The sequence below is a fragment of the Tachysurus fulvidraco genome, chromosome 5 (genome assembly GCF_022655615.1).
Source record: "Tachysurus fulvidraco isolate hzauxx_2018 chromosome 5, HZAU_PFXX_2.0, whole genome shotgun sequence".
In the NCBI taxonomy this organism is placed as follows: domain Eukaryota; kingdom Metazoa; phylum Chordata; class Actinopteri; order Siluriformes; family Bagridae; genus Tachysurus; species Tachysurus fulvidraco.
The window spans coordinates 32,242,344-32,264,843 of NC_062522.1; the positions used below are offsets into that span (position 1 = coordinate 32,242,344).

A 22,500-nucleotide genomic window follows, 5' to 3' on the forward strand; every position below is an offset into this window, starting at 1 on the left:
ATTTGTGGGTTAAATTTGAGCAAACACAATATACACGTACACCAAGCACTGTTAAACATGACAAAGTACCGGTGAACAGAGAGAAGAGCGATACACACCTTCTCTCTCCACCAAAGCTACAACACCACTGCCGCTCGCAGCCGCTCAGCTCCAGACGTCACCTAAACCCGGCCCGATATCATGATATTTTGCACATGCGCGGTATCGGTGCGGCTTTAGGTGACGTCTCTCAGCTCCCGGTTAACCTCTCATCCATGGAAAGTCGCACAAATCCGAGAGAAATACACCACAGTAAATAAAATGGAATTAATTTAATGTTCCTTGGGCGGCCCGGTACCATTTGGTCCGGGGGTTGAGGACCACAGCCCTAGCTAACCCGAGGAACCCTGAGGAACGTTTCACACATGTGATTTCGACCTGGGATTAGCTCTGCTTTATTACTGGGCTTACGAAGCTCTGCTCTGAAGCAGGAATACAAATATTTGTGTGGGGAAATAAAACACAGAAAGTCTTCTGAAACTCTACAAAAAACTCTTAAAGTCCTGAGTTTCTACTTCCATATGAGCTTCATCTTAACCCCACTGTGGAGTGAGACACGAGGAAGAGGTTCGATCGTCGACGTGAACGAAGACAAACAAGATGAATCTCTTTATTCTGACCTTTCGGAAAAAAAAAGAGTTCAAATGAGCACATTTTTATGTGCTGAACAATTAAAAAGGCACGAGATGTAAAACAGAGAACGAAGGAAAGATGTTTATTGAATGGATTTTTGCGCTCTAAGGAATGACAGTCGTAGAAAAGCGACGCAAACGCAATCTCTCTCTGAGTCACTAATCAGCGCCACACCGGCGGGAATGCGGCTCTGTTTACCCACGATGCCTCTGGTCACCCTCCTCCTCCATCAGTATGCTAGAGTCTAACAGATCAGAATCATCACTAAGGCTTACAGAAGACAGATCGACCGCTCAAAACGCTTCAACATGACAGATATTAGGCTGTGTGTCAAACCGGAAAGAAACCGCTATGAAGGGTTATAACGCGGTGCAGGGTTTACACTGCAGCTTTACGCTTCACACATTACACCACCGTGTAACCTGACATTACACGAAGCAGCATCCGGTGTTATGTATGCCGTGATTTATGAATACCATACGCATGATGACTTATGATTACATTCACAGCATGTCATAATGCATCCATAATGCATTGTACAATTCATTATTATTATTATTAGTAGTAGTTGTAGTATTATAATATTTCTAAAAAGACATTACAGTTTGTAGCCTTGAGTCGATCCATTCAATAGTGTGATAACATTCGAAGCGGGTGTTATAAAGAGTGCTTATAACACTCTTATTATAACTTAGTATTTTCTTTATCGTGTGTCTTGATATAAAATGTTATAAAGATTTCATACGCATAATAAAAGTAGCTACGAAGCATTTTCATAAATAATTTTAACCCAGTGAACGATGCCTTACGAATGCATTATAATGTATCTTTTTTTCACTCTTTCAAATGAATATACAGTATGCGATAAACCATGAGCTTGAAATGAATGCGTGTTGCCAGTTTCATGTTTTTGTCGGTGTTCACACGTGTTTTTAATGAATCTAATCAATTTACACTCAATGAGTTTGTGCAAGCTGTGAAGAATCCATCAACGCTAAATAAGAGCAAAACCGCCACGTGTGTAACGCGCTCGCTGTTCAACTGAACATGATGAAGTGCAGCGACCGTCGGACTAAAAAAGCACGAGTCGGGGTGACTCTGTGACTGCGGTGCTGCTTAAAGCCTTCAAACTCTTTACTAATCCTTTTATTGTCTTAAATCACACAGGAAAAGTGGTAAAAGTTACCAAGTCGCTAACTCTGGGCCCCTGAGGACGGCCCTTGACTCAAATATAATCGGTTTAAGTTGCTGCGTCTGTCGTATGTCATGTAAAAAAAAAAATCATCGTGCTGTATTAGTTCTTAACGGCTGTATAAATCCTTATAAGTAGTCATATCTGCCTGACTAGTAAATTAAACATTATGACTATGTGCTACATAATAATACTGTAAGTCTGTCATAACATATCATAGCTCTGTAATAAAGCCTTATTACTATTAGAAACACGAACGTAGAGCACATCTGGAGAACCAGAACTCTGTGTGTGTGTTTCTGTGTGTTATAAAGCATTATAATGTGTTACAGGAAAGACAAAACATGTAGCGAATCGGTATATCGTCATGTATCCTGACATTATGATGGAATTCTCTGTAATGTAAAACCAGCTTTATTAGACAGTGTAGCATAACGGAATTAATCCTAATGAGGCATTATGTATGCTATATGACATGTTATAAGCTACATGTAAGTGAGGAATGGGTGAGACATTTTTCTTATTACTGCAAGGACACATCCATGTCATAATGTGTTATAATGCTATAGACTATAACATGTTATAAGCTACATGTAAGTGAGGAATGGGTGAGATTTTTTTTTATTATTACTGCAAGGACACATCCATGTCATAATGTGTTATAATGCTATAGCCTATAACATGTTATAAGCTACATGTAAGTGAGGAATGGGTGAGAAAGTTTTCTTATTACTGCAAGGACACATCCATGTCATAATGTGTTATAATGCTATAGCCTATAACATGTTATAAGCTACATGTAAGTGAGGAATGGGTGAGATTTTTTTTCTTATTACTGCAAGGACACATCCATGTCATCATGTGTTATGATGCTATAGCCTATAAAATGTTATAAGCTACATGTAAGTGAGGAATGGGTGAGAAAGTTTTCTTATTACTGCAAGGACACATCCATGTCATAATGTGTTATAATGCTATAGCCTATAACATGTTATAAGCTACATGTAAGTGAGGAATGGGTGAGAAAGTTTTCTTATTACTGCAAGGACACATCCATGTCATAATGTGTTATAATGCTATAGCCTATAACATGTTATAAGCTACATGTAAGTGAGGAATGGGTGAGATTTTTTTTTTATTATTACTGCAAGGACACATCCATGTCATAATGTGTTATAATGCTATAGCCTATAACATGTTATAAGCTACATGTAAGTGAGGAATGGGTGAGAAAGTTTTCTTATTACTGCAAGGACACATCCATGTCATAATGTGTTATAATGCTATAGCCTATAACATGTTACAAGCTACATGTAAGTGAGGAATGGGTGAGAATTTTTTTTCTTATTACTGCAAGGACACATCCATGTCATAATGTGTTATAATGCTATAGCCTATAACATGTTATAAGCTACATGTAAGTGAGGAATGGGTGAGATTTTTTTCTTATTACTGCAAGGACACATCCATGTCATAATGTGTTATGATGCTATAGCCTATAAAATGTTATAAGCTACATGTAAGTGAGGAATGGGTGAGAAAGTTTTCTTATTACTGCAAGGACACATCCATGTCATAATGTGTTATAATGCTATAGCCTATAACATGTTATAAGCTACATGTAAGTGAGGAATGGGTGAGAAAGTTTTCTTATTACTGCAAGGACACATCCATGTCATAATGTGTTATAATGCTATAGCCTATAACATGTTACAAGCTACATGTAAGTGAGGAATGGGTGAGATTTTTTTTTATTATTACTGCAAGGACACATCCATGTCATAATGTGTTATAATGCTATAGCCTATAACATGTTATAAGCTACATGTAAGTGAGGAATGGGTGAGAAAGTTTTCTTATTACTGCAAGGACACATCCATGTCATAATGTGTTATAATGCTATAGCCTATAACATGTTACAAGCTACATGTAAGTGAGGAATGGGTGAGAATTTTTTTCTGATGACTGCAAGGACACATCCATGTCATAATGTGTTATAATGCTATAGCCTATAACATGTTATAAGCTACATGTAAGTGAGGAATGGGTGAGATTTTTTTTTATTATTACTGCAAGGACACATCCATGTCATAATGTGTTATAATGCTATAGCCTATAACATGTTATAAGCTACATGTAAGTGAGGAATGGGTGAGAAAGTTTTCTTATTACTGCAAGGACACATCCATGTCATAATGTGTTATAATGCTAAAGCCTATAACATGTTACAAGCTACATGTAAGTGAGGAATGGGTGAGAATTTTTTTTCTTATTACTACAAGGACACATCCATGTCATAATGTGTTATAATGCTATAGCCTATAACATGTTATAAGCTACATGTAAGTGAGGAATGGGTGAGATTTTTTTTCTTATTACTGCAAGGACACATCCATGTCATGTGTTATGATGCTATAGCCTATAAAATGTTATAAGCTACATGTAAGTGAGGAATGGGTGAGAAAGTTTTCTTATTACTGCAAGGACACATCCATGTCATAATGTGTTATAATGCTATAGCCTATAACATGTTATAAGCTACATGTAAGTGAGGAATGGGTGAGAAAGTTTTCTTATTACTGCAAGGACACATCCATGTCATAATGTGTTATAATGCTATAGCCTATAACATGTTACAAGCTACATGTAAGTGAGGAATGGGTGAGATTTTTTTTTATTATTACTGCAAGGACACATCCATGTCATAATGTGTTATAATGCTATAGCCTATAACATGTTATAAGCTACATGTAAGTGAGGAATGGGTGAGAAAGTTTTCTTATTACTGCAAGGACACATCCATGTCATAATGTGTTATAATGCTATAGCCTATAACATGTTACAAGCTACATGTAAGTGAGGAATGGGTGAGAATTTTTTTTCTTATTACTGCAAGGACACATCCATGTCATAATGTGTTATAATGCTATAGCCTATAACATGTTATAAGCTACATGTAAGTGAGGAATGGGTGAGATTTTTTTTTCTTATTACTGCAAGGACACATCCATGTCATAATGTGTTATAATGCTATAGCCTATAACATGTTATAAGCTACATGTAAGTGAGGAATGGGTGAGAAAGTTTTCTTATTACTGCAAGGACACATCCATGTCATAATGTGTTATAATGCTATAGCCTATAACATGTTACAAGCTACATGTAAGTGAGGAATGGGTGAGAATTTTTTTTCTTATTACTGCAAGGACACATCCATGTCATAATGTGTTATAATGCTATAGCCTATAACATGTTATAAGCTACATGTAAGTGAGGAATGGGTGAGATTTTTTTCTTATTACTGCAAGGACACATCCATGTCATAATGTGTTATGATGCTATAGCCTATAAAATGTTATAAGCTACATGTAAGTGAGGAATGGGTGAGAAAGTTTTCTTATTACTGCAAGGACACATCCATGTCATAATGTGTTATAATGCTATAGCCTATAACATGTTATAAGCTACATGTAAGTGAGGAATGGGTGAGAAAGTTTTCTTATTACTGCAAGGACACATCCATGTCATAATGTGTTATAATGCTATAGCCTATAACATGTTACAAGCTACATGTAAGTGAGGAATGGGTGAGATTTTTTTTATTATTACTGCAAGGACACATCCATGTCATAATGTGTTATAATGCTATAGCCTATAACATGTTATAAGCTACATGTAAGTGAGGAATGGGTGAGAAAGTTTTCTTATTACTGCAAGGACACATCCATGTCATAATGTGTTATAATGCTATAGCCTATAACATGTTACAAGCTACATGTAAGTGAGGAATGGGTGAGAATTTTTTTTCTTATTACTGCAAGGACACATCCATGTCATAATGTGTTATAATGCTATAGCCTATAACATGTTATAAGCTACATGTAAGTGAGGAATGGGTGAGATTTTTTTTTTATTATTACTGCAAGGACACATCCATGTCATAATGTGTTATAATGCTATAGCCTATAACATGTTATAAGCTACATGTAAGTGAGGAATGGGTGAGAAAGTTTTCTTATTACTGCAAGGACACATCCATGTCATAATGTGTTATAATGCTATAGCCTATAACATGTTACAAGCTACATGTAAGTGAGGAATGGGTGAGAATTTTTTTTCTTATTACTGCAAGGACACATCCAGTCTCACTGAGCCCTCAGCCATGCGCGAGCGCTACGGGGAATGACGGCGAGCTCCGGTCTCCAGGCGGAACGAGTCGCCCTGCAGCGATGGTGTAGGACCCACAGCGGTGTGTGGTGTAGCTTACATTTAACTGCCCCTCTCACTGAGCTTCATTAAACTGTGCAGCTCGAGACTTGACTGATGATACAGACCCAGCACTGGCCTTTTCTCCTGCCGTTACCGCTAAAGCAAATTACAGCAAAAGAAAAAAAACCAACAATTCTTTCTTCTTAGAAATTCTTCTTCTTTATTTACACCGAACACAACATCAACCCACGATATTTATATTTATCTTCACACCACAGAAAAATCACGGAGACGTTATATTTCTCATTATGAGACGAGGCATTATTAAAAATAAACAAATTATTATCTGTGAGTTTCTGAGGCATCTCATCGTTATCAAACGAATGCGTCTTCTTTACACACGGTTCAAAACAAACGACAAAAAAAAAACATTATTTTGCTCGTTGAGTCTTGAATAAAACTCTCTGTCATGCTGCTATAGATAAATAATCAAATCTGTATCAGAGTCAGTGCAGCACAGATCCCAGATCAGCCCGTCACAGCGTGTTTTATTGGCGTTTTTTATCTGTTTATTGTTACCACGAGTCATCTGTGGTGTGTTCATGTGGTCCCTTGTTTTAGAGCAGCTTCAGTTCGGTCGGACATCTCTGTGTGTCACAGCCTCACCTCCTGTCGGGGTTATGTGGAGATTCTTTTAATAATAAATTCCTAATTAATAATCATATGAGCTGATGTGTATTCAGCGTGTCAAGCGGGAATGAAGCCGCTATGAAGGGTTATAACGCGGTGCAGGGTTTACACTGCAGCTTTACGCTTCACACATTACACCATCATGTAACCTGACATTACACGAAGCAGCACGAGGTGTTATGTATGCCGTGATTTATGAAGACCATACGCATGATGACACAGCATGTCATAATGCATTCATAAAGCATTGTACAATTCATTATTATTATTATTATTATTAGTAGTAGTAGTAGTAGTAGTTGTATTATTGTTATATTTCTAAAAAGACATTACAGTTAATAGCCTTGTGTCAAGCACTCCTAAATTTGCATTATAAAGAGTGCTTATAACACATTTTCTTTAACGTGTGTCTTCCTATAAAATGTTATAAAGATTTATTCAGTGGTGGTAGATTTGAAGCTGATAGTTGACCAAAATGGGAAAATGTTGTGAACACTGAATTCAGTAAAATTCACGAAATCGATGAATTCACGACTCTTTGCTGTTCGCTGTGTGACGTAAAGCGTACAGCTTCTTTGCACTAACACCTAACCTTCCTGAACGTTGTCCTAACAGTCCGTGTGTTTCCAGTAGCCACCACTGCCCCATTCATCACCTCATATTCTATACGCTTTCACTTCAGCGGCTAATTAAAGAGCTCTGAGCCTCGGCTTCTTCTGCTACACACGTGCATTCCTGTTAATTACACCAACAGAGTACCCAAAAGACCTCCGTCCCCCGTCCCCCGTCACACACACACACACACACACGATAACACACATATATAATACACATACAGAACACACATACAGTTCACGGTATGTTTTGGGATGTGGAAGGACACCAGGAGAAAACTCACAGAGACACGAGGGGTCAAAGAGGTCAAAACAAACCCAAAGCTTTGAGACGTCGGTGTGCAAAAGTATCTGCACCCCAGAGGTAATATTGGGTTGAACGACTCTGACAAACAAAGTTGGAGACATGTCCAGATGATTGTGGAAACCCCTCCATGCAGAAAGAACATTTTATGCTCTTTATTTTTTCTTTCAAAAAAAATTTGTAGCCAGACCTATATCGGATGAAGATAAGGAATAAGGAGTTTGAAGGAAAATCTAACACCCGGACTAGAGAAAAACTTCTTATTGCTCTGGTTTCAGATGTTTCCCTGTGTGTATATAGATGTGTGTGTGTGTGTGTGTGTGTGTGTGTGTGTGTGTGTGTGTGTGTGTGTGTGTGTGTGTGTGTGTGTGTGTGTGTGTGTGTGTGTGTGTGTGTGTGTTTGTGCATGCTGGGGCTTTTGGAGATGGTGCACTTGAAGCAAACCTCCCTCGCCCATCCATCACTAAATATCCATGCCATTTTCGCAGGGTCCGAGGGCTCCGTTTGAAGAAAATTGAGCAGATTTGAGATGAAGAGGCACTCTGGAGGAATTTGAGAGCGTTTGAGGATTATGGCGGGTTTATTCACAGCATACGGCCCGGCTCCAGATGCCTCTGATGCCTTAGGAGGCACGGCTCAGCTGAGTGCTCCAATAAATAGAGATGAGTGCGATAACAAAAGAATGCAGGCCAAACATTTGGCCAAAGTTACTTGGGAAACCAGCTTGTGTTTTATTTCTAGTGAAATAAAACATAAACTCTTCTAAAACTAAAGACAAAACATTTCAAACAAAAAATGATCCTAATTATGAAAAATTCATTACACAAAAAAGTCAGATGTAGATAATCACATGGTTCACGTGAGGTTTTTAGACATATTGGGTTCTTATAAACTGTATACACATCTTTCATGTAAATATGAGGACTTTATTTTTTATTAATGATTAAATCATGTTCAATTCATGGAACGTACCAAATGTATGTTCTACGGTTCATATTTAATTTTCCTCACATGATAAGTTCTGTCATTACACTGAGTTTCTGTACGCTTATCTAACGTGTAACCCGAGTAAACATATCGCATGCAACATAGATGTGATTGTTTCCCTGTAAGGTAATGTGGAGTTCTTGAAATAACCGAAACCTCTGATGGACAAATATTTGTGATGTGAACCTTGGGAAAAATCTTCAGCAAGTTTACAAATTTGTCAACTTTTTCCTTTTTACAGTTCATGCAGTAGCTAAATTTGTATTACTGTTGGGTATAAAATCTTAAAAGACTACAAAAGCACCTAAATATAGTTTAAACAGGTGGAGAAAAAAAACAACAGCAAGCAAAAATAAAACCGAGGCGCCATCTGGTGTACAATTTCTTCAAATTTCAAGCTGACTCATTAGAAAGAAATGAAGGATACAAAAACACATCTGATTATAATATAATATAATATAATATAATATAATATAATATAATATAATATAATATAATATAATATAATATAATATAATATACAGAAGGAGAGCCTTCAGGGTTGTAAATTCAGGTTTGTGTGTGTGTGTGTGTGTGTGTGTGTGTGTGTGTGTGTGTGTGTGAGAGAGAGAGAGAGAGAGAGAGAGAGAGAGAGAGAGAGAGAGAGAGAGAGATGGGGGGGGGGGGTTCTTTTGGGTACTCTGATTTCCTCTCCAATCCAAAGACGTGTTAGAGTCTGACTGTCATCCCAAAACTGATTTTAGTATGAGACTGTGTTTGTGTGTGTCTGCGTGTGTGTGTGTGTGTGTGTGTGTGTGTGTGTGTGTGTGTGTGTGTGTGTGTGTGTGTGTGTGTGTGTGTGTGTGTGTGTGAAAAAGAAAATGGATGGATGGATGGATGGATGGATGGATATTAAGCACTAACACTTATGCCATAAATAATAAAGCTTAATTACTCAATTGTGTTCTGTATAGAGTCACGTTTTGTCGCGTTTCAACTGGGCAAGTCGTGGCCTAATGGTTAGAGAGTCTGACACGTAACCCTAAGGTTGTGGGTTCGAGTCTCGGGCCGGCCACGACTGAGGTGCCCTTGAGCAAGGCACCGAATCCCCCAACTGCTCCCTGGGCGCCGCAGCATAAATGGCTGCCCACTGCTCTGGGTGTGTGTTCATGGTGTGTGTGTGCACTTTGGATGGGTCAAATGCAGAGAACGTAGTCGTATGTCACGTCACTTTTCACTTTATAAGGCCAGAATATAGTGTTTTAAAAATACACTTTGTCTTCAAAGTTCTGGCTTTATGAATATGAAATTTCCCCAGAAGACAGAATAACTTAAATCAGTAACAATATTGGGTACAAAGACTGAGTTCACTGAGGTTTTGTAATAAAATACATAAGCAATAGGTTAATGTTAATTATGCTGTTTAAGTTAAACTAGGAGGGAAATGACACACTGCATGGAAAATGTTACAGTAAGTACAATAAAAATTAAATTAAAGTAAAAAAAATCTTGACAGATTTTGACCAATCACGTTCAAGATTAAGGACATTAGCCATTAGTGCTAATCTAATTAGCTTAATATGTTAGTAATAACATATTTGTATACTTTGACAAATGCTTTGTTTTTGTTTACATAAAACTTGAAATGAAAGTTGTTATAGTGCAAACTGAGACGGTGACATTAAAGCCAGACAGTTAGATATCTGTTAGCTAATGTGGCTAATGTAGCTAATATTAGTGATTTGTTGTTGTTGTTTTGGAAAGGCACGAGGACACGGAGGCGTGTCCTAATATATACATAAAAGGATAAAGATGTAGAAATATATGTTTGTTTGTTTTTTTAATTTTCCTAACATTAACATAAATAAGGTTATACAATGATACAGATAAAATAGCTGAGAAAACTATAACGGGTCAGAAATTAAAACGTCTCTCGATTCTTTACGTGAAAAAAGGGGCGTGTCCTCGTGGATTGACTCCGCCCTGATGCCCTGGTGACAGCGTTAGGAAAAAAATGGCGGCGAGCTGTGAGGTGAATTGAGGATGTCAACATTACGCTTCTCGAGCCGAAAAACGAGTGACGCTTTTTCTCTTTTCACGTCGTCGACACAACCAGGGGTCGCGGCTCAGAAACGTGTCCCACTATTCGGACCAAAACAACAGCGGGAATGTTTTTAATGATCGTTTTATAGCGCTGTGTTTTGAAAGAGTCCGTTTGTGCTAGCTAACGGCTAACTAGCCGTGTGCTCGAGCCCTGAGGAAAGCGTTCACGAGCCGTAAAGACGTACTTTTATCGTCCTAAAATAACGTTGGTGTTGTTGTTGTTTTTTTCATTTAAATTCGTCGTTTCGGGTTAGTTTAAGCGTTTAAACTTCCGTCAGCTTTAAGTGGAGACTCGGCGGATGTTGTCTGCGTTTCTGTCGCACTTTTAAAGGGGTAAAAACATCAGGCAGGGCTTCTGACAGGGGCTTTAGTTTATTTATTTAACACTGGTGCTGTTTCAGAAGCCATGGCTCAGTCACCTGTGCAAGGCGGTTTACCTGGGATTCAGGTAAGAGTTCTGTTTCAATCACGTAACATAACTGATCGTGTGTGTGTGTGTGTGTGTGTGTGTGACGTCATTACTGTGCTACTGACCACTCTCTCACCCCCAATTAGGGCAAGAAGGCAAATTCTCAACAAGTCACCCGACCACATAAACTCAAAACGTGTTGCATGGAGACGCATGATTTCCTGGGCGCACTAGTAGGAATTACAGTAAAGGAAAATAGAGTAGAATAGAGCACAGTAGAGTTGACTAAAATAAAAGAGGCGAAGAGTCGAACGCAATAAAGTATAACGTGGTCCCATACAGTGACGTGACATGTGGCTAAGTACAGTGACCCATACTCAGAATTCGTTCTCTGCATTTAACCTATCCAAAGTGCACACACACCGTGAACACACCCGGAGCAGTGGGCAGCCATTAATAAGAATACGATAAAGAGGAGTGGAACGGAATTAGAGCGAGCGCGCCGAGGTGACGGATTAAGGAATAAAGCAGAGGTGAAGGTGATAGAGCACGACAGGACGTCAGAGCGTAAAGTAGAGCTCGATAGAGCGGATTAGAACGTAACGGTTTAGAGCAGAAAGGAACAGAGGACGTCCGATTAGAATAAAACAAGGTGACTGTGTACTTTGGTACAGTAGAGCAGAAGAGAGCGCGGTAAAGCCGAACAGAGCACAGGATCAGTGTAGCATAGAATAGAGATGTATCTGAGATATAATAAATGATTCCTTGTAGAAAGATGCAAAATTCTTATCATTTCTATCCAGAATAGAGCTGTGAAAGTGACTCGCTTGTATTGTTCCCACCCACTGCTGATTAATTCAGATCATTTGTTTTGTCACAAGAGCAGAAGTGTTAGATGCGTGTTTGAAGTAACCATGAGCGTTCCCTCAGGCAGGAAGTTAAGCAACTGTTCTGCAATTGCCACACTCACACACACACACACACACACACACACACACACACACACACAAAAAACGACATCTAACAGCTCTGAAGTAACACTTTACAGTGCTGCGTAGTTTCTAACTTCCATCCTAAACCCTCTCCACTATCACTACACAACATATTTATTAACTACACAACTTTATACATTTAAAAAAAAACAGACGATCTGTTTTAATTGCGTTTCGGTACACGGATCAGTTTCCTTTCATCTGTGTTTTTTGATATAAAGAATGATGGTTATTTACATGATTATTTTAAATAGATGAAACGACTGCTCCTTATGTATCTTAAGTCGGAAACTTTAGTTTAGGAAAAAGTCAGACAGAGGAACTTTGTCTGTGTTCTGTGCAGTTCGAGTTGGCATTAATGCTGAAACTCCTCTACCTTGCAGAGTCTGAGAGCCGACCCCGAGGAGCTGTTCACCAAGCTGGAGCGGATCGGCAAGGGCTCGTTCGGCGAGGTCTTTAAAGGCATCGACAATCGCACGCAGAAGGTGGTGGCAATCAAGAACATTGACCTGGAGGAGGCTGAGGACGAGATCGACGACATCCAGCAGGAGATCACAGTCCTGAGCCAGTGTGACAGCCCCTTCGTCACCAAGTACTATGGCTCCTACCTCAAAGTGAGCAGCATGCTAAAGATCACCAGTCTGTGCCAGTCATGTACACTGAAATGTAAAACACCACTTTGAACACAGACAGAATTATTGGCACCCTGAATATAAACAATGTAATGTAGTTGTATAGAATGTTTTTTTTCCCCCTTTTGTTTTTTTCTCTTATTTTTATGAGTAAAAATGTATAAATTATTGTTTAATTTTTCATTCATTTAATGATTCACTCATTTATTCGTTTGTTTATTTATTCATTCATACATATATTTGTTTATTTAGATTTAAGCCCTATTTGGAGGATAGTGAAAGAAAAAAACAAAAAACTTTTTACCTATTAATTGCATCTTATTAACATAATTATATTAATTCGATTTAACTCATTTTTAATAAATTAGCAGGAGTGTAACTTTGTTGTTTTTTTTTTGTTTTGTTTTTAAAAATCTAATTTGTTTCTCTGGATTCAGGGCTCAAAGCTGTGGATTATTATGGAGTATCTTGGTGGAGGATCAGCGCTGGATTTGGTGAGAAATAAACATACTAGAATTAGAATTGCTTTTTTTTTTTTTTTTAAATAATTTAGTTTTATTTATTTTTTGTAGCGATTAAATAAAACAAAATGTTTAAAAAATCACGTAAAATATTCAAATAAAATCCATATTTTTAAATGCATATTTATTATTACAATATTAAAATATATTATTCATATTATAACTTAGGGGAAAAATATGATAAACAATTGATTACAAAATTGTAATGTTTAAAAACATGTTCAAATATATATACAAAAAATGACATGTTTATGAATCAATATTTTTTTTTAATCAAATTAACAGTTTAATTATGAAATGTTTTTTTACCTTTACAGCACAACATTGGAAAAAAATTTAATAAATAAAATGAGTAAAATCTCTCTCTCTCTGTGTCTCTCTGTGTCTCTCTGTGTCTGTCTCTCTCTCTTTCTCTTTCTCCGTGTCTCTCTCCCTGTCTCTCCCTCCCTCTCCCTGTGTGTGTGTGTCTCTCTCTCCCTGTCTCTCTCTGTGTCTCTCTCCCTGTCTTTCTCCCTGTCTCTCTCTGTGTTTCTCTCTCTCTGTCTCTCCCTCTCTCACTCTCTCTCAGCTGGAGCCCGGGGCTCTGGACGAGGCACAGATCGCCACAATCCTGCGTGAGATCCTGAAGGGTCTGGAGTACCTGCATTCTGAGAAGAAAATTCACAGAGATATCAAAGGTAGAATTATTCTGTGTGCTGCTCTCTTACTCACTGCTAATATAGAGTCTTTGCAAAGTTTATTGCAAATAAAAAATATATCAATCAAATGCAAATATAAACTTGAAAACCCTAAGTGTGTGTGTGTGTGTGCGTGTGCGTGTGTTTGTGTGTATCCAGCTGCCAATGTGCTGCTGTCTGAGCAGGGTGAGGTCAAGCTGGCAGACTTTGGTGTAGCAGGTCAGCTGACGGACACGCAGATCAAACGCAACACGTTCGTAGGGACGCCGTTCTGGATGGCACCGGAAGTCATTAAACAATCCGCTTATGACTCAAAGGTCAGCCGGTTAACACACACAGACACACACAGACACACATTTGCACACACACACAGGGTAACTTGCATTCTTTCACTTTGTGTACACAGAGTGAGTATTTCTTACGTCTTTATTTTCCTAATATTTTCTCACTCTCCATCTCCACCCAAGGCTGATATTTGGTCTCTGGGGATCACAGCGATCGAGTTGGCGAAAGGCGAGCCGCCTCACTCTGACCTGCATCCAATGAAGGTCCTCTTCCTCATCCCAAAGAACAACCCGCCGACTCTGGAGGGCAACTACAGCAAACCGCTCAAAGAGTTTGTGGAGGCGTGTTTAAATAAAGAGCCCAGTTTTGTAAGAATCTCCTTCACCTTTACATCGTATTTTTGTAATGTATGTAGAAAACGTCTTTCTCTTTCTAACTTTGTTTTTATTCTCTCTCTCTGTCTCTCTTTTTCTCTCTCTCTCTCTCTCTTTAGAGACCCACAGCCAAAGAGTTGCTAAAGCACAAGCTGATTGTGCGTTACGCTAAGAAAACCTCCTACCTGACTGACCTGATCGACCGATACAAACAGTGGAAGGCCGAGCAGTGCAGAGATGACTCCAGCTCAGATGATTCTGACTCGTACGCAGATGATTCTGGCTCATTTGTTCATTTTGCCAGTGATTTTATCATGCTGGAACTTTTTATTACTCATTATAGTTAAACCATACTTAAAGCTCCCCCCCCCTCTCTCTTCCTCTCTCTCTCTCTCTCTCTTTCTCTTTTCCTCTTCCTCTCTCTCCCTCTCTCTCTTCCTCTCGCTATCTCCTTCTCTCTCTTTCCCAATCTCTCTCTCTCGCTCTCTCTTTCTCTCACTCTCTCTCTCTTCCTCTTTATCTCTCTTCCTCTCACTCTCTTTCTCTCTCTTCCTCTCTCTCTTCCTCTTCCTCTCTCTCTCTCTCTCTCTCTCTCTCTCTCTCAGAGAAGCTGATGGACAGGCGTCTGGTGGACAGGACTTCAGTAATGATGAGTGGATCTTCACGATTAGGGAGAAAGACCTCAAAAAGCTGCAAAATGGAGCCAACATGGAAGAGCAGGTGAAAGTCACATCCTCAAGATCCTACTCCATAATTATGTTTTAATTAAAATCCTTATTTTACGCTGTGTGTATGTGTGTGTTCTTTTTAAAGCCGGACACACCTCAAAGGCCGCTGTCACAGATTTTATCTACCGTTATCACACCAGTCTTCACAGAGGTACGGCAGAAATGTCAGGCACTTTGTCACTGCTTTTCGTTGTGGTGCTGCTTTAAAGCTGCTCCTTTTCTTTTAAGCACTCTGACGTGCAGCAGGTTGGTTGTTTCAGATGTGCTTTAGAATGTAAATCAGGTAAAAATGGTAAAAGCTCTTTCCATGTGTCTGTGTGTGTGTGTGTGTGTGTGTGTGTGTGCCTGCTTGTGTGTGTGTGTGCCTGCCTGTGTGTGCCTGCCTGTGTGTGTCTGTGTGTGTGCCTGCCTGTGTGTGTGTGTGTGTGTGTGCCTGCTTGTGTGTGTCTGTGTGTGTGGAACTAGCTGAAAGAGCGAGGTGGTGAAAATGCAGTAAAGGCAGACGTGTTGGACGAGTTAGAAGAGGCCATGTTACTTGCCGAAGAGACGTATCCAGGTATCTCTGACGTCATGGTGACCCAGCTTATACAGAGACTACAACGGTAAATATTATGGGATGCACTTTTTTGTTTATTTTTGTATTCATTTTGAGCTCATTAACCAAACCATTTTTCTTTGTTTTGTTTTTTTCTGTAAAGGTTCTCCCGAGCCAGGACGTCTTCCTCTTCTCCTCAGTGATTGGTCCGTCGGGAATATCAGTCATGCCGAAGCCCCTCCCACAGTGCACCGGATCAGCGAATCACAACACCAGCGTCCTCCAAGTGCTGCGTGTCCTTCAAACACCACAAGATTCCTGTAGTGTTGCTTGAGAAGGATGGTGAAGAGGGTGCTTTTTCTGTGTATATTTGGTGCGTGTGTGTGTTTGTAGCACGCACACACACACACACACACACACGTGTACACACTCTGCTGCATAGCAAGCGAGCAACATTTGGACGCTTCTGCTTCTGCATTATGACATCAGCAAGTGGAAAAAAACATCGCTGAAACCCTTAAACGCAACCACAGCATGGCTCTGATCGTACAGCATGGGCGTGTGTTTGTGCGCGTGTGTGTGTGTGTGTGTGAGAGAGAGAGAGAGAGCGAGAGAGAGATAGGCGAGACGAGTGTGTGCTTGAGCTCTTTCCATGCGATATCAGATCCACATCACCCGGACTAGACGGAGTTTGGATGTGTGTAAAGAGGTGTAAATACTTTTACACACTCACAGATTATGGATTTTTTTTCTCCCCCAAGTGGATCACTGTGTACAGACTGCCACGCCCTGCTGTAGATACTGTTAGAATAAAAAAAAAAAGAAAAGAGAGAGAAAAGGTAAATATTTAAAAACCGAGCCTCTCAAACGGCCATTACTGAGATTGCCTTGCCTTTTTATGGAACGTGTTACGTTTTGCGGGTGCTCTGTTTCACTTTAATATATAAAGAGTTTTACTCATAAAATCATAATGATTTTTATTCTATCACGACGGAATACTGTTTTTTTCCTGTGAGTGTGAAAGTTTGTGCACCCTCAGGAGAACTTTCCTACCCTGGGGATCAAACTGTAAATGTCCATAACAAAAAAAAATCTGGAAAAAATTTTTATCTTAAAGGTGGCGTCTCCGATGTTTGAAAGCCAATGTTGACATATAAAATCACCAAAACAAACACACCCCTAACCCAAATGTGTCCCACCCCTGTATCGATAGCTCCGCCCACACATACATACGTAACCCAGGCAACTAACGGAAAGAACAATACGATTGTAGATAAACAAACAAGCAAAAATGCCACACAAGCATAATCATGTAAAGGACAAAGGCATATATTAGTTCTGTGTAACAAAGCAAAACCAACGTTACTCACCTATCGAGAAGGAAAAAAGCGCCTCGGCGTCTTAAGTAAAGTCGGCCACATGTTCACAGGTCGGAGTTTCCCGAGTCGATAACTCCTGAGCTAAACGCTGTTACTACACAAAACGTGGTTGTAGCTGCCTCTCTACATTACTACGATAGAAAAGAGGTGTTATTTGTGTAGTAACAGCGTTTAGCTCAGGAGTTATTGACTCGGGAAACTCCAACCTGTGAATATGTGGCCGACTTCCTGCTCCTTCAGTTCTCTCCAGCGCTGGAAAGCTGATCCTATATTAACACGTCCTACTTCTTGTCCTTATCGTAAGTCTTTCTTCTCTTTCTTTCTTTGTTTTTATCCTCCATGTCGATGTTAAAACCGCTTTCTGCTAACGTCACACATGCGCACCGAACACTCTCTCCGCCCATATTGACAAGCCCCGCCCCTTTCTGCTCATTGGCTACACCTTAGTTTTGTATTTGTTTTGTTTGTCGGCCCGACTCGGTTTTCTGAAGCATTTCTCAAACAACAGAGACCCCACCTTTAATATCCACTTTAAAAAAAAATTCAGTTTAGTTCCATTTAATTTTTTTTTATTATTATTGAAATTCTTTACTGCGGAAGCTAAACTGTAAAATACAGAGACGATACGTGTGTGTTTCCCCATTCAGAAATCATGAAGGGAACAAACTCTTTATTTACTCGATGATTTTTTTTTATTTTATTTTATTTTAAAGGAAGGTCTTTCCACTAAATCAGACAAGAGGATCACAGAAAGTTCTTTATTGAAGTACTCGGCGGCTGGTGGACATTTAAAAAATTAACACCATAAAGTTATATACAAAAATAAGTCATGCTACAAAATATATACTTAAGCACGTTAAATATAAACGGTAAATTAGGTGCATTTATCCATGATAATCTTCAGCTTGTATATTTTCAGTACAAATTTTTTGCTCCCAAATATGCATCTTAAAATAGAAAAAAAAAATCGTCCCAGAACATTATATATAAATTACTTCAGGATTCTGAATTTAGATGGAAAAACCATGTAGACTTTGGAAATTGGAGCGATTCGCCCGGTTTGTCCATCGCTCGGCATCTTCCGACGAATCGGACGACGATCCGACGCGCTTCCTCTGGCGGCTCTGTAAACCGTCGCGTAAAACTATCCTCTGTCTCTTTGGGGAATTCGAAAGTCTGAGATTTATATTCCTTCTCCGAAGCTTTTGTGAACACATATATTTGTGTGTGTGTAAGTAGTGTTCAGATCTTGGTCTGTTTTTTCTCGAACACGGGCTCCAGCTGCATCTCAATCGCTTTTTTCTTTTCCTTTTCTTCGGGGTCGTACTCGGCAAACTGGGCCTCGATCTCGGCCGGGTCGATGTAGGTGTAATAGTGAGCCATGATGGAGAAGATGACGCACACGCATATCAACAGTGCTGCAAAAAGCACGTATTCGGCCCACTGTGGATCACACACACACACACACACACACAGTTCATTTCATTGTGTGGGTTCTAATTAACATGACGTCAACGCACACAATACGCCGAAATACTTTAATAATAATTAAATATACTACATCATGATGTCATAGAACTGCGAGCCAATTAGAATTGAGTATTTATAAACCCGCACGTTACAATATTGCAAACGTTCACGCGCAGTTATATCCCTGTTGTAGCACATTATATCTTCTCTAACATGGCTATCAAGGGCATGAGGAAAGAAATGCTAATTTTTTATTAGGACTCCTTTCTAGTCACTTTTAGTTTTTTTCTTTAGCATCATTTTTTTATGCACGTTTATTAATGATCTGTAGTTTATTAACGTTAACCTTTCCACTAAATCATCACAATGTCGTGGCTGTCAAAGCAATCCTTGTTGCCAGTTAACCTGTCAGGATGTCAGGATTATGTCGGAGCGTAACGTCCGTACCTGTTCCGGAAGTTGTCCTACTTCAGCTACAATGAGGACGATGATGTTCCCCACGGCGGTGGTCAGCAGCCAGCCGGCTTGAAGAACCGACTTCATGTTCTTGGGTGCCTGAGCGGTGTGATAGAGATGACAGGTAAACACACCGGTGTTTAAAACATTGTAGGGAAACAGAACCGAGTTGTAGCTGAGCGTACCTGTGAGTAGGAGAACTCGAGACCCGTGACGGAGAAAACCACCTCTCCACACGTCATGAGGAACAACTGAGGGATCTGCCAGGCCATGTGCATGGTGTTGGGCTGGATATCTTCTACCCGCTGGATGGTGCTTGCACACTGTATAACACACACACGGCATTGTAATGACACCGATGTGATGAATATTGTTCGATTTATTTTTAATTGTTTACTTCAAATGAAACTGGTGGATTATCAGGTTGCCAGATCTGTAGATTTTCCAAAGCAAATCCTTCAATCCCTGAGTTCTGATACAGGAACATCATACAGTACTTTTCTTATTTTTTTTTTTCATTTTAATTAAAACCATGATTTTTTTTTCCTTTTAAACATAAAGTTACTGAAATGTCTTTATGTACATACACAATAGACCTGTAATATTCATTCATTCATTCATTCATTCTCTACCGCTTATCCGAACTACTCTGGTCAGGGGGAGCCTGTGCCTATCTCAGGCGTCATCGGGCATCGAGGCAGGATACACCCTGGACGGAGTGCCAACCCATCACAGGGCACACACACACACACTCTCATTCACTCACACACTATGGATGATTTTCCAGAGATGCCAATCAACCTACCATGCATGTCTTTGGACTGGGGGAGGAAACCGGAGTACCCGGAGGAAACCCCCGAGGCACGGGGAGAACATGCAAACTCCACACACACAAGGTGGAGGTGGGAATCGAACCCCCAACCCTGGAGGTGTGAGGCGAACATGCTAAAATATTTAATATTTGCTAAACATCTATCTACAGCGAGGGATCAGAAGGATGATGTATTTTTATTTGAACGTTTTTCATCGTGACGTCTCCCACACAAACCCACAGAAAAAACAATCTGAACCCGAATTTCCGACACGAACTTTGCGTTTCAGAAACGTTTCTTAGTAAAAGCGGTTGAGACGTTACCTCCAATCCGAAGGTAAAGGTGTTCGGTATGAACAGTGTGTAGGAGCTTCCAAATCCCAGATCCATGGAGTATTCACACTGTCCTCCGCCGCCCGAGATGATAAAGGTGGCTCTGTAACCACACACGGAGAGACACGGCGCATGAAGCTCGGATACGGAGGAATCGGGAACAAATGGTGGTGTGTGGTGAAGAGAAGTTACTCACGTGCCCTCGGGGAACAGCGTGTAGTTGGAGAACTCAAACTGACCGATGGACCCCATGTCTTTAGACCCCGACTTCACGCTCAGCACTTCTCTGTAGCCGTTCACAAACCTGTTAAAAATAAATAAATAAATCCAGTAAAGACCAATAAATCCTACAGAATACTCACAGGTACATCAGTAACCACGGTGCAGATTTTCGTACGTTCACATGAAGCTAACACTGACCTGATATCGTTGTCGCCTTGTTCTGGTTTAGCGTTTAAATCTATACTCTGAGGACATGAGAGAAGATTCATCATTACAGAAACTAATGCAACAACAACATCTTCCTGACTGAAGAAACCTTTTTTATTATTATTATTATTTTTTTTTATTAATTCCATTCAGTATATTTAAAATTTTTATTACAAATTATATAATAAATAAACAAATGTATGTCATTTAATTTAATACGTCATTTACTTAGATGTTTTATTTATTTTTTAATTTATTACATTCATTAAATAAGCTAAAAATCAACAATTATTTATATTTTATTAATAAATTAAACGAAACAAACTGAACGGTGTTTATATAATAAACAGCTTATGGATCGTTATTCTAGTCCATATTCTGTACTGCTATCAAGCTGAAATCAATTTCTACCTGTAAGTTATCGATAATAAATGATATTATCTCATGCTAACATTCATTCATTCATTCATCTTCTACCGCTTATCCGAACTTCTCGGGTCATGGGGAGTCTGTGTCTATCTCAGGTGTCATCGGGCATCGAGGCAGGATACACCCTGGACGGAGTGCCAACCCATCACAGGGCACACACACACTCTCATTCACTCACACACACACACACTACGGACAATTTTCCAGAGATGCCAATCAACCTACCATGCATGTCTTTGGACCGGGGGAGGAAACCGGAGTACCCGGAGGAAACCCCCGAGGCACGGGGAGAACATGCGACCTCCACACACACAAGGCGGAGGCGGGAATCGAACCCCCGACCCTGGAGCTGTGAGGCGAACGAGCTAACCACTAAGCCACCGTGCCTCCCCACATGCTAACATTATTACTGTTATTTCATATCGCTGTTAGATTTATTATTTAAATCATATTTATTCTTTAACTTTTACCACTAAGTTGCTTGTTAATAAAAGATCTGAGCTCTGACTCCCAGCTCAGTCATGTCATGATATTACGATAATATCATAAGTAATAACTCATTTTCTTTTTGTGTGATCAAACAAAATAAAAATCTAAATGATTTAATTTTAATTGTTCGTTTGTGTTCGTTTATTGATTTATACACATCACTGTTCTGATCATCATCATCATCATCATCATCATCATCACCTGAGCAGGTCGCACTCACCTGTCCCTGAATGTTGCCGTAGGTGAGAAGCAGTGTTTGACGCTCTCCTTTCATCAGAGGATAAAGGGGATGAGTTTTGTTTCCGACCGTAAGGTCCATCGTGTCTGTGTTCAGACTCACGTAGCCATAGGACTAAAAAAAAAATCAGCAATCAGTGATTATCCTGCAAGTTTGTTCAAGCTAAAGCACGATATCATGTCAGCTAGCATCAGCATAGATTATCAAAACCCTGTCGGAAATGTTTTATGTTAGCTAGCGACGGTGCTAGTCGATATGTCGTTAGAGGAAATGTTATGTTAGCTAGCTGGCTAGTGTTAGCATGGACCTTATGGACATAAAATGAAATGAGAAACTGGAACGAGAAATTCTGTCAGGCTAGTTCATGTTTGCTAGCAGGCCAGTGTCAGTGCTGAGACGATGAACTTCCTGATCGATTTCCTTGAACTGATCGATATTAGCTAGCAGGCTAGTTAGTGTGAGCGCTGACGTCGTGAATTTTCATGTTCGTTCAGCTAGCGATCAGGCTAGCTATCAGGCTAACGTTAGCATCGAGGCTGCGAAAATGAGTACGGCTTTAACGT

At 39.6% G+C, this 22,500-nt stretch overlaps 2 protein-coding genes across 3 annotated transcripts in view; one reads left to right on the forward strand and one right to left on the reverse strand.

Moving 5' to 3' along the window:
* The first annotated feature begins 10,620 nt into the window (after window positions 1-10,620).
* stk24b (serine/threonine kinase 24b (STE20 homolog, yeast)) lies at window positions 10,621-16,888 on the forward strand. Its single transcript, XM_027168779.2, has 11 exons — window positions 10,621-11,198; window positions 12,535-12,765; window positions 13,221-13,277; window positions 13,873-13,981; window positions 14,141-14,298; window positions 14,449-14,634; window positions 14,760-14,905; window positions 15,246-15,360; window positions 15,454-15,519; window positions 15,834-15,970; window positions 16,067-16,888. The coding sequence occupies exons 1-11, from the start codon at window positions 11,157-11,159 to the stop codon at window positions 16,104-16,106; spliced, it is 1,287 nt and encodes a 428-aa protein (XP_027024580.2). The 5' UTR covers window positions 10,621-11,156; the 3' UTR covers window positions 16,107-16,888.
* A 1,138-nt stretch (window positions 16,889-18,026) lies between these two features.
* The window catches only part of slc15a1b (solute carrier family 15 member 1b), a 12,051-nt gene continuing 7,577 nt past the window's right edge, over window positions 18,027-22,500 (reverse strand). For both annotated transcript variants that reach the window (XM_047814237.1, XM_047814236.1), the window contains exons 17-23: window positions 21,920-22,051; window positions 20,773-20,819; window positions 20,549-20,656; window positions 20,344-20,455; window positions 19,394-19,531; window positions 19,200-19,307; window positions 18,027-18,725 (exon numbers count right to left, since the gene is read on the reverse strand). In XM_047814237.1, coding sequence (XP_047670193.1) covers window positions 18,525-18,725; window positions 19,200-19,307; window positions 19,394-19,531; window positions 20,344-20,455; window positions 20,549-20,656; window positions 20,773-20,819; window positions 21,920-22,051 — 846 coding nt within the window. In that variant the 3' untranslated portion in view covers window positions 18,027-18,524. The remainder of the gene's footprint in view (window positions 18,726-19,199; window positions 19,308-19,393; window positions 19,532-20,343; window positions 20,456-20,548; window positions 20,657-20,772; window positions 20,820-21,919; window positions 22,052-22,500) is intronic.